General features: G+C 48.4%; 1 protein-coding gene across 3 annotated transcripts in view; it reads left to right on the top strand.

Annotated features, from left to right (window-relative positions):
- Positions 1 to 12,746, top strand: part of CAMKK1 (calcium/calmodulin dependent protein kinase kinase 1) — a 94,491-nt gene that overhangs the window by 61,966 nt on the left and 19,779 nt on the right. For all 3 annotated transcript variants that reach the window (XM_088177080.1, XM_014888007.2, XM_088177081.1), the window contains exons 9-11: positions 674 to 762; positions 11,827 to 12,026; positions 12,671 to 12,724. In XM_088177080.1, the coding sequence (XP_088033206.1) occupies positions 674 to 762; positions 11,827 to 12,026; positions 12,671 to 12,724 (343 nt within the window). The remainder of the gene's footprint in view (positions 1 to 673; positions 763 to 11,826; positions 12,027 to 12,670; positions 12,725 to 12,746) is intronic.

The following is a 12,746-nucleotide window of genomic DNA, read 5'->3' as shown; positions in this document are numbered from 1 at the left end:
TTCAGAGGAAAGGAGAGGAGAAGCTGACCAGGTAACCTTGGCTGTTCAGGGCTGAATGGCTGAGCTTTGGTGGTGGCTGAACCCTGAGCAGCTAAATAGGTTTTTAAAGCAGTTTAGCACAATACACTGGAAATATTCCCATTTAACCTTTGAGCCAGTGGTTCGTGTTTGGATTCTGCCTCAGTGTAGACCAGCTGCACAATGATATTGTGTCAGGACTGAGCCCCAGCAGGCAGGACATGCAGTGCACAGCAACAGGCACTGTCCCCACTGCTGACTGGGATCTCATGGGAATGCTGGTGCTCACAGCCATGAGCACCTTTAGCAGGGAGCCAAAGGCCAGGTCCAGCTTTGTTCTCCCGTTAGTCAGTGAGTAGTGTTTGTCTTATTTTGTGCAGACATTGCAGTTAATCCTGATGATGATGATGAGGGCTCTGTGGCTCATGCTGGCTCAGGGACTATGCAAAGCCACCCATCACTAGCCAAGCTCAGTAACCAAAGCATCACCACATCCAGAAAGAATGGACACACCTCCATCCTGTGTCACAGCACCCAGAGCCTTTTGGGAGCCTGGCCCTCAGTGCTGGGACATGGTGATGGGAACAAACTCCTCCAGCAAGGGGTGTTACTGCCCTTCTGCAGAGCACTGATTTGCTGTCCCTCCTGCCAACAGGCCTGTCATGGAGGTGCCAAGTGAGCAGCCCTTCAGCGAGGAGCAGGCTCGGCTCTACTTCCGAGACATCGTCCTGGGCATCGAGTACTGTGAGTACCCCAGCCCTGGCAGTGCTTTGCACAGGGTGTGCCTCAGCCCCCTGCTCTGGGGAGGGACATCTTGGCCCTGGGGGGCTGCTGGATGAGCCAGAGAGGTCCCCTGGGATTGGATTGCTGTTGGAGGTGGCCCCACTCAGCTTGGGTTTACCCAGGAAGTGTCACAGAACTCTTAGGAAAGACATTAGGCAAATAGTGCCTCTCTGTTTTCTTCCAGTTATTTCTTTTTGGAGACTGTCTTTCAAGGCAATAGCAGAGCCAGAAAATGGGTGTTTGCAGTGTCATGGATTCAGTCAGTCAGCTTAAACTGGAACAAATCCCTGTCTCTAGCTTAGCAAGGCAAGCACTGTCCCTGCAGGGCTGGTGAGCAGCACAGGGAGGGTGTCTGTGCTTGTCCACCCCCTCTGCAGATTCCATCTGAGTGACTCCCATCTGCTGTGCCCTCCCAGGGAAGGAGAGGATCAAGTGTGTTCCCAGGCTGTGCCCAGACTCCAGAGCAGGGTTCCTCTTTGTAGCCTGTTTGATTATTGTCACCCTTTTTGGTGATGTCTTGTGCCCCTGTGGCTGAGGGCAGATTCACTGCTGAGTGCCTGTCCTGCAGAGTTCAGGGAGGCCATGATAGGTCTGTGAACAGCAGCAGGGATTTTCCTGGCCCCATTGCCATTGACATGTCCCTGCTGCCATGAACCTGGCAGGGGTGAGCAAAGAGGGGTCCCTGAATTAAATAAAGACACAAGGTGGAATGGTCTGTGTGCTGGCATCCTGAAAGCCCTTACTGCTTCTGTAGCTCAGCTGCTGGTGAGCTGAGCTTGGCTCTGTGCCTGTTTGATCCTGGTGTGCTCCTTGCAAACAGCCCCTGGGAGTTCAGTGCTCTCCCCACTGCCTGCATCCTCTGCACACTGACACGCTGAAGGATTGCCCCTGCTGGATTTGGGGGGGAAGAGGCACAGCAGCGTTTTCAGAGGACATTCCCACCTTGCAGGTCTGATTGTTTTCCAGAGGAGACAGCAAATATGGAGATAAGGTGATCCTGTCATTACCTTGTGTTTCAATTGCCAAACAGCTTTTGATTAGATCCATTTACAGTAGCTCATAAAGCAGCTCCTAAATCTCTTAGGTTGGATGGGCTCTTGTGGATTAATAACTAGACAATCAGGAAAGTTGGGATACAACTTTCACAACTGAGAAAAGTTAACCAGTACAGTTAAATAGGAATCCATAATGTGGGCTGGGTTGTTCAGTAGATTCCTAAATGATCAGAAAAAGGGTAGAGGACAATAAGAGAGATTTATGATGGCACTGAGTTATTCAGGATGGTTGTTAGAACTGACTGGGAAGACTGGCAGGAAAATGCCATGGTAGCAAGTGATGGCATGATAAAATGACAGATAAAAATTCATGTTGCTGTCTGCAAGGAAATGCATTAGGGGGAGAAACAAGACTGAAAATTCATACAATGTGATGGGCTCTAAATTATCTCTTCTCACTCAGGCTTTATTCTGGATAGTTCTCTTGAAAATGCCAGCCCATTACTTAGTGACATTCAACAAGGCTAACAAGATTTGGGGAATTATTTGGAATGAAAGAAAGAAGAAACTAGAAAATGTTATTATGCAGTTACTTGGATTTCTAAGAATTCTTAGGTACAGACAAGGAGTATCCTGAATATTATGTCAGGTGCAACTTGGCTCAGCCTGTCTTAGAAACAGCTCCCTAGAACTGAGGCCAAGAAGGAGGATCAGGATGGTCCTGGAATATCTTATGTACAGAGATATGACCAAAGCTCTTAAGACTGGAAAATTATATTGAAAGGGGTGCTGTGGCAGAGGCTTATGAAATCCTGAGAACGAGGGAAGTGCTGGACAGGAAATAAATACTTTCTGTCTCTAAAAAAAAAACAGTAACTAATGGATAGCAAAGAAAATAATCAGGTAGCCAGTTTAAACCAGAAGGAATTACTCACTTGGCCTCAACCACTGAGAGAGAACAAATCTCTGAGCATGATGGGCCTTGCTGGGGCAGAGGAGCCTGGTGTGCAGGGTCTCAGTCCCTCTCCACAGTGAAGTGAAGCACCACCTCATTTTTTGTCTAAAACCAGCAGTGAATAAAATCAATGTTTGCAAGTCTGACAGTCCAGAAGCTTCTAGGTGCTGCCAGAATTAGTCAGGTGACCCCAGAAAGTTGGTAGAAGTTAATATATGAATGGGAATCTCAAGACTATCTTTGAGTAGAGCCTGAAGGATGAAGATGCAGCTTTTTATATTCCCATTAGCATTCAGATTGCAGCAGAGCCTGTGTGCCTCAGCTGGGAGATCCAGGCTGTGCTGTGCTGGATGCTGCTGCAGGAACAGTTCCTGTTCAGAGGAAACTTTGAGTTTAGTGGCTATGAAAAAAACCCCAGCAAAATGTGGGTAATCTTAAGCAGAGGATGTGAAATTCAACAATAAATTATAGGATGCCCAAGCACTGCCAGTAACAGGAACAATAGGATGCTTTCTTTTGGATCATTGAGTAAACACTTATTTTATTAGCAAATGAAAGTTAAAAATGGTGTTCTCTCTGAACTGCTGGGTAAATGCATGGCAATTATTACATAATTAAGAGGGAAAGTGCATCGTTTGTGCATGCTGAAGGAAAAGTGTTGCCAGGCAATCCAGGGATTGCAAGGTAATTTTAATGTAAGCATCCATAATTGTTGTTTAATTTGGGAGGCTCAATAACCATGCAGCTGCTTGAAGCTCACAGTCATCACTGCAGCAAATGCATCATTGTTGGTTGGATTTTATTAGATTAGAAGTTGCAAACTGGATTCCTGTTGGAGCCTAATGGTGAGCAGGAAGGGGCTGCAGGAGCCAAGGTGGTGGGAGATGTGGGCTGAACTTTTAAATCACTGGTGGTGGCATGTGGTCTGTGACCACTGTGTCTCTGTGGGGACTGGAGTCACTGTTTTCTCATGGAGTTTGCTGGTGTGGAGGCCTCCTGCAAGAGAGGGGGAAGTTTGGAGGGAGGCAGTGGTCCAGGTAATGAGAGCTGGCTGCAAAGCCAGGCTTAGGGACAGAGCCCTGGAGAGAGCCAGGAGCTCCCTGATGCAGGCAATGGCTCAGTGCTGTCACCTGCTTTAGGCTGGGTTTAGTGTGTCCAATACCAGGAGTGCACTTTGATACAGGCACAGTCCCAGCCTTGTTCACTAAGAAACCAGTTCAGGGTCTGGGAGTCTGGGAGATCTACCCATGGTTGAGTCTCCCTTCCTCTGGCCCCTGCAATGCTGGGAATGTATTTTGAGTTTAGGCATGGTGATATTAGTGATTCATGTGCTCTGTTTTAGTGGCCCTGTCTTAGTCCTGTGGTGTGGGCTGTGTCTGGAGTTGTTTAAGCACATGCAAACTGTAATTGGGTTCCTGGTGAAATGGGTCCTTCAAAGGAAAGTGATTTTGGTCTCACTTTCAAGACTTCCCAGTACTGCTGGCCCTGCACACCCCCTCAGGGCCAGGGGAGGCAGTTTGGTACCCTGTAAGTACCACCAGAGTGGTAATTCCAGAGTGTGCTCAAATGCTCTGGATGGGAAAGTTTGCTGGATCATTTGTGTCATTGACTAATGAATGTGCTAAAGCATCTCTGGGAATTAGGGATATGTGCAATTGCCACCTTTCCACTCCTCTCTAGTAGTGCTTGGCTGGGGTTATTGAAACTTCAGTCTCCCTTCTAGTAAGGCAAACTTTGCTTTTGTAGAGATACTCAGCAGAAACGTGTGTGCTGGATAGGAAATAGTCATCATACTTCATCAAAAGACATGAGGGATCTGCCAGGTAGGCATCCCAGTTTGATTTTAGGACTGGGACATGAGAACCTTCATTTAGCAAGAGCTTGAGTAAGAGTAAGAATAAGCAGACAGAAGAGCTGTCTGAGCAGGAGCCTGGCTGTGACACTGGCCAGGAGCAGACAGTGCAGAGCACACACAGGCATGACCCAGGGGAAAACCCTGCTGACCTGCACAGTGACTGTCCCTGCTGCCCTGCTGCAAGCTCAGTATTCGAGTCACGAGAAGCTAAAACAGTTTCAGTCAGCCTGGCTGAAGAAGGAAAAACCTTATTTCCTGAATTCTCTGTGGAAGTCTGCAGTTCTCCTCCTGTGGCAGTTTTGGTCTCCCCTCTGCAGAGGAAGGTTTGTCTCCCCTGAGCTCTGGGGTTGAAGGGAGGGTAATGACATGCAGCTAAAGCCATTGGGAAATTACCTTTGCAGCAGCAGCTCTCTGCTCTGAGAGCTGCAGTGACCCAGGGCCCTGCATGCTGAGCCTGCAGCCTGGCTTTTCAAAGCTGGCTTTTCTGAGATAACACTTAATCTACTTGGTTATCAATATATAATTTCCATTATCTTAAAAGGAAATTTAAGCAAATGAGCCAACACAGGCTGAAGAATATCTAGTGCAGGGTAAGTCCAGGGTGGGTGCACTAAAGCATCAGTGGTGTGGATGGTTTGGCTCTTGGCAGAGGTGACTTCCTCAGCTTGGTGTGGGTCAGCAGAGCTGGGATATGAGTCTGTGGTGGTTGGAGCTCCTCAAACAGAGCATGTTGAGGTGAGAGCTACAGCTGCAGGGTTCTGGGTGTTGTAAATGACACCACCAGGAGAAGAGAGGCTGGTTTGTGTTTTATCACGTGCAGACGAGTTCTCTTTAGCTGATAAAAACCAAACAAAAAACCCTTTCATGAGCTGCAAGTGTTGCTGATACTAATCAATACGGACTCTGTACAAGAGTGAGAGTAATTAGCTGATGGAGGAGATCAGAGACATGTGCTGGAGCCTGTTAAGATCAGGCAGTTTGATTTTTGTTGTTTGATGCAGTTCTGTGTCTGCTCAGGGTCAGAAGCAGCCCCTGGCCCAGGCTGTGCAGGTTGTTTTGTCAGTCCCTGCTGCCCTGGTTCCCTGTGCTCCTTGGACCACAGGGAGTGTGTGTGGCCATGGCAGAGCTGTGCTGGTGACCAGGCTGTGCTCATGTGGGACAGCTTTGACAGGCTCACCTGTCTCTCTTCCCTGTTGCTTCCTGCTGGCAGTACCCACACCACAGCTTCTGCCAGGAGCACATCTGAAGATGGAGCACAGAGGGAAGCTGAGCTGTTCCAAAGGGCTGGATAGTGCTCAGGGTGCAAAACCTGGGCTTAAGCGACTTATCCAAGTGGCAGAGGCTTCGTGGATGCAGCAAGAGAGCAGCAAAACAGTGGAGAGAGCAACAAAACATTGGAGAGAGCTGACAGCAGCAGAGCTGGGATCCTGCCCCTGCCCCTGCAGTGAACTGGGCATGGCTTGGGGTGTTCCCCTGGGACACACACACACCCCCTGTCCCCCAGCCCTTCCTCAGCAGAGCACTGTGCATGAGTGGCCATCTGTTCTGAGCTCTGGGTGCTGCTGCAGCAGTTTCCTTGCTAGGGTGTTAAATCATTTCTTTGCTACAGGGGCAGTGTGAGAGTAATACTAAGCAGACTCTGCAGTAGCAGCATATGGATTGCTTTTGCCCTTCAATGGGAATGGGATTCTGGTTTTAATCAAGCAGAATTCAGCACTGGCCTCAGTAAATAGCAGGTTGTGTCAGTGCATTGCAAAGTTTTATATGTATAATTTTAAATGAGCTTTTAGCAAGTTTGTGTTAACCTGCTGGATCTCCAGGATTTCCAGAGGGGAATGCAGTGAAAAGCACCTTTTTCTAAAAGGACTAAGGAACAAGATCTCTTTCTACCACTTCTATCTGTGCTCCCTCTGGGTCTTCACTCCCTGTTAGTGGATTTGTTGGCAGATAGTTCCATTTGCCTCTGAGTGAAAGGGAAAGCCTGCTTAGTCCTGGAATAGGGATCTGGAATGAGGAGTGTTTGTGAAATGGCTGCTTTGTCCCACCAAGAGCAGCTGGGGGACTGGGCAGGAAGGAATGATGTGCTCAGCAGGGCTTTGCTAAGGAGCAGGGAGGCAATGGCAGAACTGTGGAGACCCAGGTAGGAGTGGACAGGTAGGAACCAGCTGGCCCAGCAGCAGAGAACTTCCCCAAAATCCACCTTTTCTCCAGCCCCAACTACTGGACCACAGATGGCTGCTATTACCAACTCATTGTAAACTTATTGCAGTGAAGAAACAAACAAAAAAAGCCCTAAAAAGCCAGATTTTCAGGAAGACCTTTTATTTGAGGCAGTTTTTTGGTATGGGCTTGGCTTTGAACAGCCAGGTGCAGGTTTTGGCAGCTGCAGTAGGTGCAGCATGCCTGCTGGAGCTGTGTCTGAAATCAAGAGGGCCAGAGGAAGGATGGTCCTTCCCCAAGGATTGCTCCCACCCTGAGAGCTCTGAATCCTCCTGTGAGGTTGTATCTCCACAGCACCAGCCTTCAGCAGGCTGCTCTTAGGCAACAGTGCTCCGTGCCCAAGTTCAGGAGGCAGACCAGACTTTTAGGCATCATTTCCTTGTTTCTGAGCACCCTGGAGCTTTAGGTCTTGACTAAGTCCAACTTCAGATATCCCTGGTCAGGCTTTCTAGCACAAGTTGTGATAAAATGTAGTACACAGGCACTCACCTGCCCTGCCTGCTTTGTTCATGGGGTGGCTGTGAAGATTAACAAATAACTATTTCAAACACATTTGAGATCTTTTCCTGGATGATGCTCTAGGAATCCATGGGATTGTTATCCAGATGCAAATAGGCCTGAAATAGTATTACCTTTCCACTGAAATGATGAATGAGTCTAATAAAACCAAATTTAACAGAGCACTGCATAATCAGACTTTGTCCTAAGGGCTCTGTGATATCTTAGGTGGTTTCATTTTCATTATGAAGAAATACCAATCTATGCCCTGCATCAGGTCTGTCAGCACAGACAGTGCAGGGTGTTTTGGAGCCCAGGGAAGTCGTTCTGGTGAGCTGCTGACCCCTGTTTAAAAGCAAAACCCTTTCCAGATAAAAGCAACCTGTGGAACCATTTTGTCAGTTTGCCAAAGCAGCTTCAGCAAAGTGCTCTGCTTGGGCAGCTCAGCATCGATTTTAACCTGGGGAGGGGTGCAGGTGAGTGCATTTGCATGGGAATGAGTGTTGAGAGTTTTCCAGCTGTTGGTGTGGCCTTGTGCATGACCTGCAGTGCAGCACCAATGGGATGGTCCTTCTCAAGGCTTCCTGCATCCAGCACACGTCCCTGTGGCTGGGCTGGGTCTGAGGGCAGTCTCTGCCTGCTCTGTGGCTCTTTCTGTACTGTAGCAAGCAAAAAACCCAGAGCCTTTCTCTCTGGAGTAGCTGGAAGTTCTCTCAAAGGCATGGATTCAGCTTAGGGGTCCCAGTTGCCCAAGAAGGAACTAAGGGGAGGTCCTGAGTTGGTCTAAAAGAAGAATAATCCCCAGACCCTCATGGAGCATGTTTAAGTGCAGCAATACAGATCATTATTTTGATGGTGTTTGTTTAAAGCACATTTGGGGTTTTATTTACATTTTGAAAGTGCTTTTCCTTCTCTGCTGAGCCTGATGCAGCCCTGCTCCTCTTTGTGTCCCAATGTGTCCTTAATTCCAAGGACAGGACAAGTGTTTTGTTTCTGAGACCTCTGGTCCTGGCTTCTAGTGAACTAATCCTAGTGACAGTGCCTTTCCTACCTGCTTCTCTTGAATCTACAGAGGATGAAGCTTGCTCCCAAATGTTTCAGGATGGTGAAATGAGAGGGTTAATTTATGCTGGTGATTGTGTTAGACTGTGGCTGTCCCCTGCTCCCCTTGGGGGAGGGGGTTCTCTGCTCCTTGTCCCTTCTGCACAGTCATTAACAGTCTGGAAGGTGTCAGTAGTGCCAGGTTTTTGTTTCCAGGGTGCTTAGCTCTCCCTCTGGAGTTCTGCAGGGATAACACCATCGTTTCCTCTGTGTGCTGGGCAGGAAATGCAGATCACGCTGGTTTAATCAGCACCTTTTCCCCAAGACAGCTCTGTCCCTGGGCTCCTTTGGCAGCACGTGGCAGTGATGTGTGTCACTGCAGGCAGCCTTTGGCCAGTCCTGCTGAATTAATTGATTGAATTAATCCCTGCCTTTCTCCCTGCAATGTGTATCTGCAAGAGATCTGGACTGGCAGCAGAAGTTGGTGGGTTGGGAAGTTTTTCCAAGCTTAGTTCTGTTGGTGTCCTGCAGGGGAGCAGTCCTGCAGCTCCCAAACAATCCAGCTTTTGTCTATTGCCTACAAGCAGACCTGGGAACGATTTTGGGGGAATATTTTCCTCTGCACTGTGCTGAACTGTACCAGTGGCAAGGCACAGCACAGGAGAGGATAAGCCTGTGCATTTTGAAGCCCAAAGGCAGTTTTGGAAAGCTGTGCAGGGGAGGGTGCCCACAGCAGCTGGCAGGCTGGGACTTTGAGTTATGTTCCTTCAGAGCAGAGCAGGGATTTCAGCTTTCCTTCATCAGGTTAGCAGCTCCACACCAAATCTTTTCTTGACAGATGGGAGCACTTGCTCTTTCAGTTTTTATGGCTGTGATGTTCATTTGCACCAGCTGGTGCTCAGTCCCCTGTCCCCTGTCCTTGTCCCTTCGTGGCTATTGCCTCTGCATAAGGCTGGATAGGGAAGGGGATTTGCAGGGAGCAGAAATCCTTTCAGGCAGCTGGCAGGAGGCTTTGATTGTGCCACAGCAGCTCAGTGTGTGGGTGGGACACTGCTCCCACTGCTCCAGACCTGCCCAGTCACCTCCCCTCTGCATCTGTCCCCTTCCCATCCCAGTCTGGGATCATTTTAAATGGATGCCAGGTTCAGAAGCACCTGGGATGTGGCATTCCAGAAGCCAGGCTCACTCTTGGACTCCTCAGCCCTGCAGACCTCTGAGCACCCGAGGTCAGACTGTCACTGTCCCCGGGGCACATGAGTGTTCTCACCTGGAAACTCAAATATTCATTAGCCGAATGAGCCATTCTTTGATGGCTTTGGTTTTTGCAAAGGATGTGTTTCTCATTTCTTTGTTCTTTGTTTCTGTGCCCAGCTATGTCCAGACGTGCTGGGGACCAGCAGAGATGGGCACAGAGGAAACACATGGCAGATGAAAAACTGCCCACAGTGTTCCTCAACTTTCATTAGATGGTGCAGAGGCAGGGAATGTATTTTACAAAATACACAATTAAATTATAGAGAAAATGATTTGTGGTTTTATTTTGTTTGTGGTTTTTTTACTTTCCTATAAGGAAGAAACAATAAAAAGTACTGGAATTGCCTTAATTTTCACAGGCCAGGCTCCAGGGATGTATTTACATGCTCCATATTTGTTTTGGGTGTTTTTTTAGAGGCTTTGGGAATCTTAGCTCTGTGACACCTGCCTGAAAGGCAGCTCATCATCTCTTGAAGGAAAACTTCACTCCCCCCTCACTCTTATTTGCTCTCCCTGTATTATCATAATGAAATGTCAGCTTGCCACCAGCTCTGCTGCTGAGCAGATGTCTCCTCCTAATTACTGTTGTTGCAGGGTTTTGGTGTTTATCCTGGCTGTCTAGGCAGGCTGTTACAGCATTAACTGTCTCCCATCACAGCCTGGCCATGCAGTTGGTGCACATCTGGAAGAAGATGTAAGTCCTGGTGCTCCCCAGCAAGTTTTTGTCTGCTGGATCCCCAGAGCAGCTCTTTAATGTGCCAAGGACAGCATCCTCCAACATTCAAACTGAGGAGAGGGCCTAGCAGAAAAAATATCTGCAAGTGTGACTTCCCCTCCCCAAGTGTGTCCTGCTGGAAAGTAGGCTTGAAAAGAGCAGGAAGTTAAATGAAGTTTGTTCTTGGTCCTAAAGCACAAACTGGGATGCTCCATAGGGCAGGCTGCCTTTGTGGCAGTGTGTTGGAAAGGTTTGTAAAGCAGGAAAGGGTTAGAGCAGCATTTTCCTCCACCCAATGTGTATTTCCTAGGAGATATGAAAAGTGTTCATGGGGAGGTATAAAAACAAACATGCTCTGTTTGCCAGAAGGAAATGTGAAAACAGTGGTTGGAGCCAGGGGAGAACAGAGGCCAGGGGGTCCTGGTCCTCTGGGGAGGGCAGGATTAGAGGATTTCTTCCTCCTCCTTCAGTGAAGTCTCCTGGGTTTTCTACAGTTCTGCTTTTGGGGTCAGTTCATGTTCTGAAAGGTGGTGGTTTTTTATTTTTCAAGTTCTTTGAGTTCCTGAGAAATCAGCCACTTTCCTACAACTCTCTGCTTCCCTCAGTGGCCTGGAAATGTCTTTCAACTGCAATATTGCACAAGAGAGGTGTTTTTTTGTTGTTGTTTTCAGTGCATCTCAGCCTCCAAGCTCTTTGCAAGGGTTTGTTTCATGTTTGATGTACCAGCACTTCAGCTGGAGCCCACAGAGCTGGAGCCTTTGCTGGAGCCTCGTGGAATGAAGGGCCAGGTTTGGCCACAGCTCTGGGTGCAGGAGTGGTGGGGATGGCTGGGAGCTTGGTGCCAGGGTGGGGATTTGGGGTGATGAGGTTGTTTTCTCTATTTATGGGCTCCATGGAGAAGCTTGGCTGAATAAAGAGTGCCTCTTTGGGGGTACTGGTGCTTGCTCCAAGCTTGGAGCTCCATTATTCCATCTTTGGAGCTGGAAATGCCCACTGATTTCTGAGCTGTTGGCTGAATGTGGCACTCAGCTGCTTGTCACCTGTTTCACTCTACCTGTGGTTCTGCCCCTTTTGATGAGCTTCACAGCACTGCAGTTTCAAAACAAATAAACTAAAAGTGAACATCTTTATTTGGGTCCCACAAACCTTTAATACAGCAGGTGGCACAACCCATCAGCTGCTCTGATGAGGCCAAGCAAATCTGCAGGATTTGAGTGTTTTCCTTCTCCAGCAGCACTGCTTGTTCCCACTGGTTGAGCTTTCCCTGAGTTCTTTTCTTTGCATAATTCCTGGATGCATTTTGAGAATTGTGTCCCAGCAAGGTACCAAAAAGGAATGGCTGTAGGAAATGGCATTTCTTCTCCATTATACTCCATCTCCAGCAGCAGCTGGGCCTGAGCTTGCACCTTTATTTTCACCCTCCTGGGAAGGTTTCCCCTGGGTGTGTTGGCTGCCATGGCTGACCATGCTCCCTTTTTTGGGTGTTTTTCAGTGCACTACCAGAAGATCATCCACAGGGACATCAAACCTTCCAACTTGCTCTTGGGAGACGATGGCCACGTCAAAATCGCTGATTTTGGTGTCAGCAATCAGTTTGAAGGGAATGATGCCCAACTTTCCAGCACAGCAGGGACACCAGCCTTCATGGCACCAGAGGCCATCTCACAGACTGGCAAAAGTTTCAGTGGGAAGGTAGGTGTTTGCTCACAGTGGGAAGGTAGGTGTTTGTTCACAGCTGGTGTCCCTGGGACCCCCAGGCATGGCACAAAGGGCAGTGCCACACCTGCATCCTCGCTGTGGTACAAATCAGGGCTGTCATTCAGTAAAAATGTAGCTCCAATTCTCTCCAGTCCAGGCAGAACTCACATGAGTTGCTCTGTGCAGTGGGCAGACACTGCTGTGGATCCCTGCCTAGACAGAAGCCATGAAAGGAGGAAAACTTTTATTTCCTTCCAAAATAATGAAGAGACACAAGGAGCTGCTGAGCACCAAGGTCATATCTTGATTCCCTGGAAGTGAGAGACACTGGTGATGCAGACATAGGGATAGGGTCTAATGGGGATTTTTTTGTCTGGAAAACTTTTGAGGTTCAGCCCTGAATGGTGTAATTTCCTGTAAGAAGGGGCTGCTTACTGGTCACAGTGGAGCAAGGGAGCAGTGCCCAGCACAGCCCTCATTCCTCAGGTGTGCAAGAGCTGCCCTTAGGAGCCCAACTCCAAAGTGGCATAGAAAATGTTAAATCCATATAAATAGTGTTTTCTGAACTGGTGGGAAAATCCAGCTTACTCAGGTCATCTGTCTTGCCTCTCCTTTACTCTCTGTTCATGCTCTTTCAGGCACTGGATGTGTGGGCCATGGGAATCACCCTGTACTGCTTTGTTTATGGGAAGGTAAGCTGCCTTTCAGCTGCTG

The sequence above is a fragment of the Sturnus vulgaris genome, chromosome 21, assembly GCF_052056855.1.
Source record: "Sturnus vulgaris isolate bStuVul1 chromosome 21, bStuVul1.hap1, whole genome shotgun sequence".
Lineage (NCBI taxonomy): Eukaryota > Metazoa > Chordata > Aves > Passeriformes > Sturnidae > Sturnus > Sturnus vulgaris.
This window is presented reverse-complemented; position numbering and strand designations above follow the sequence as displayed.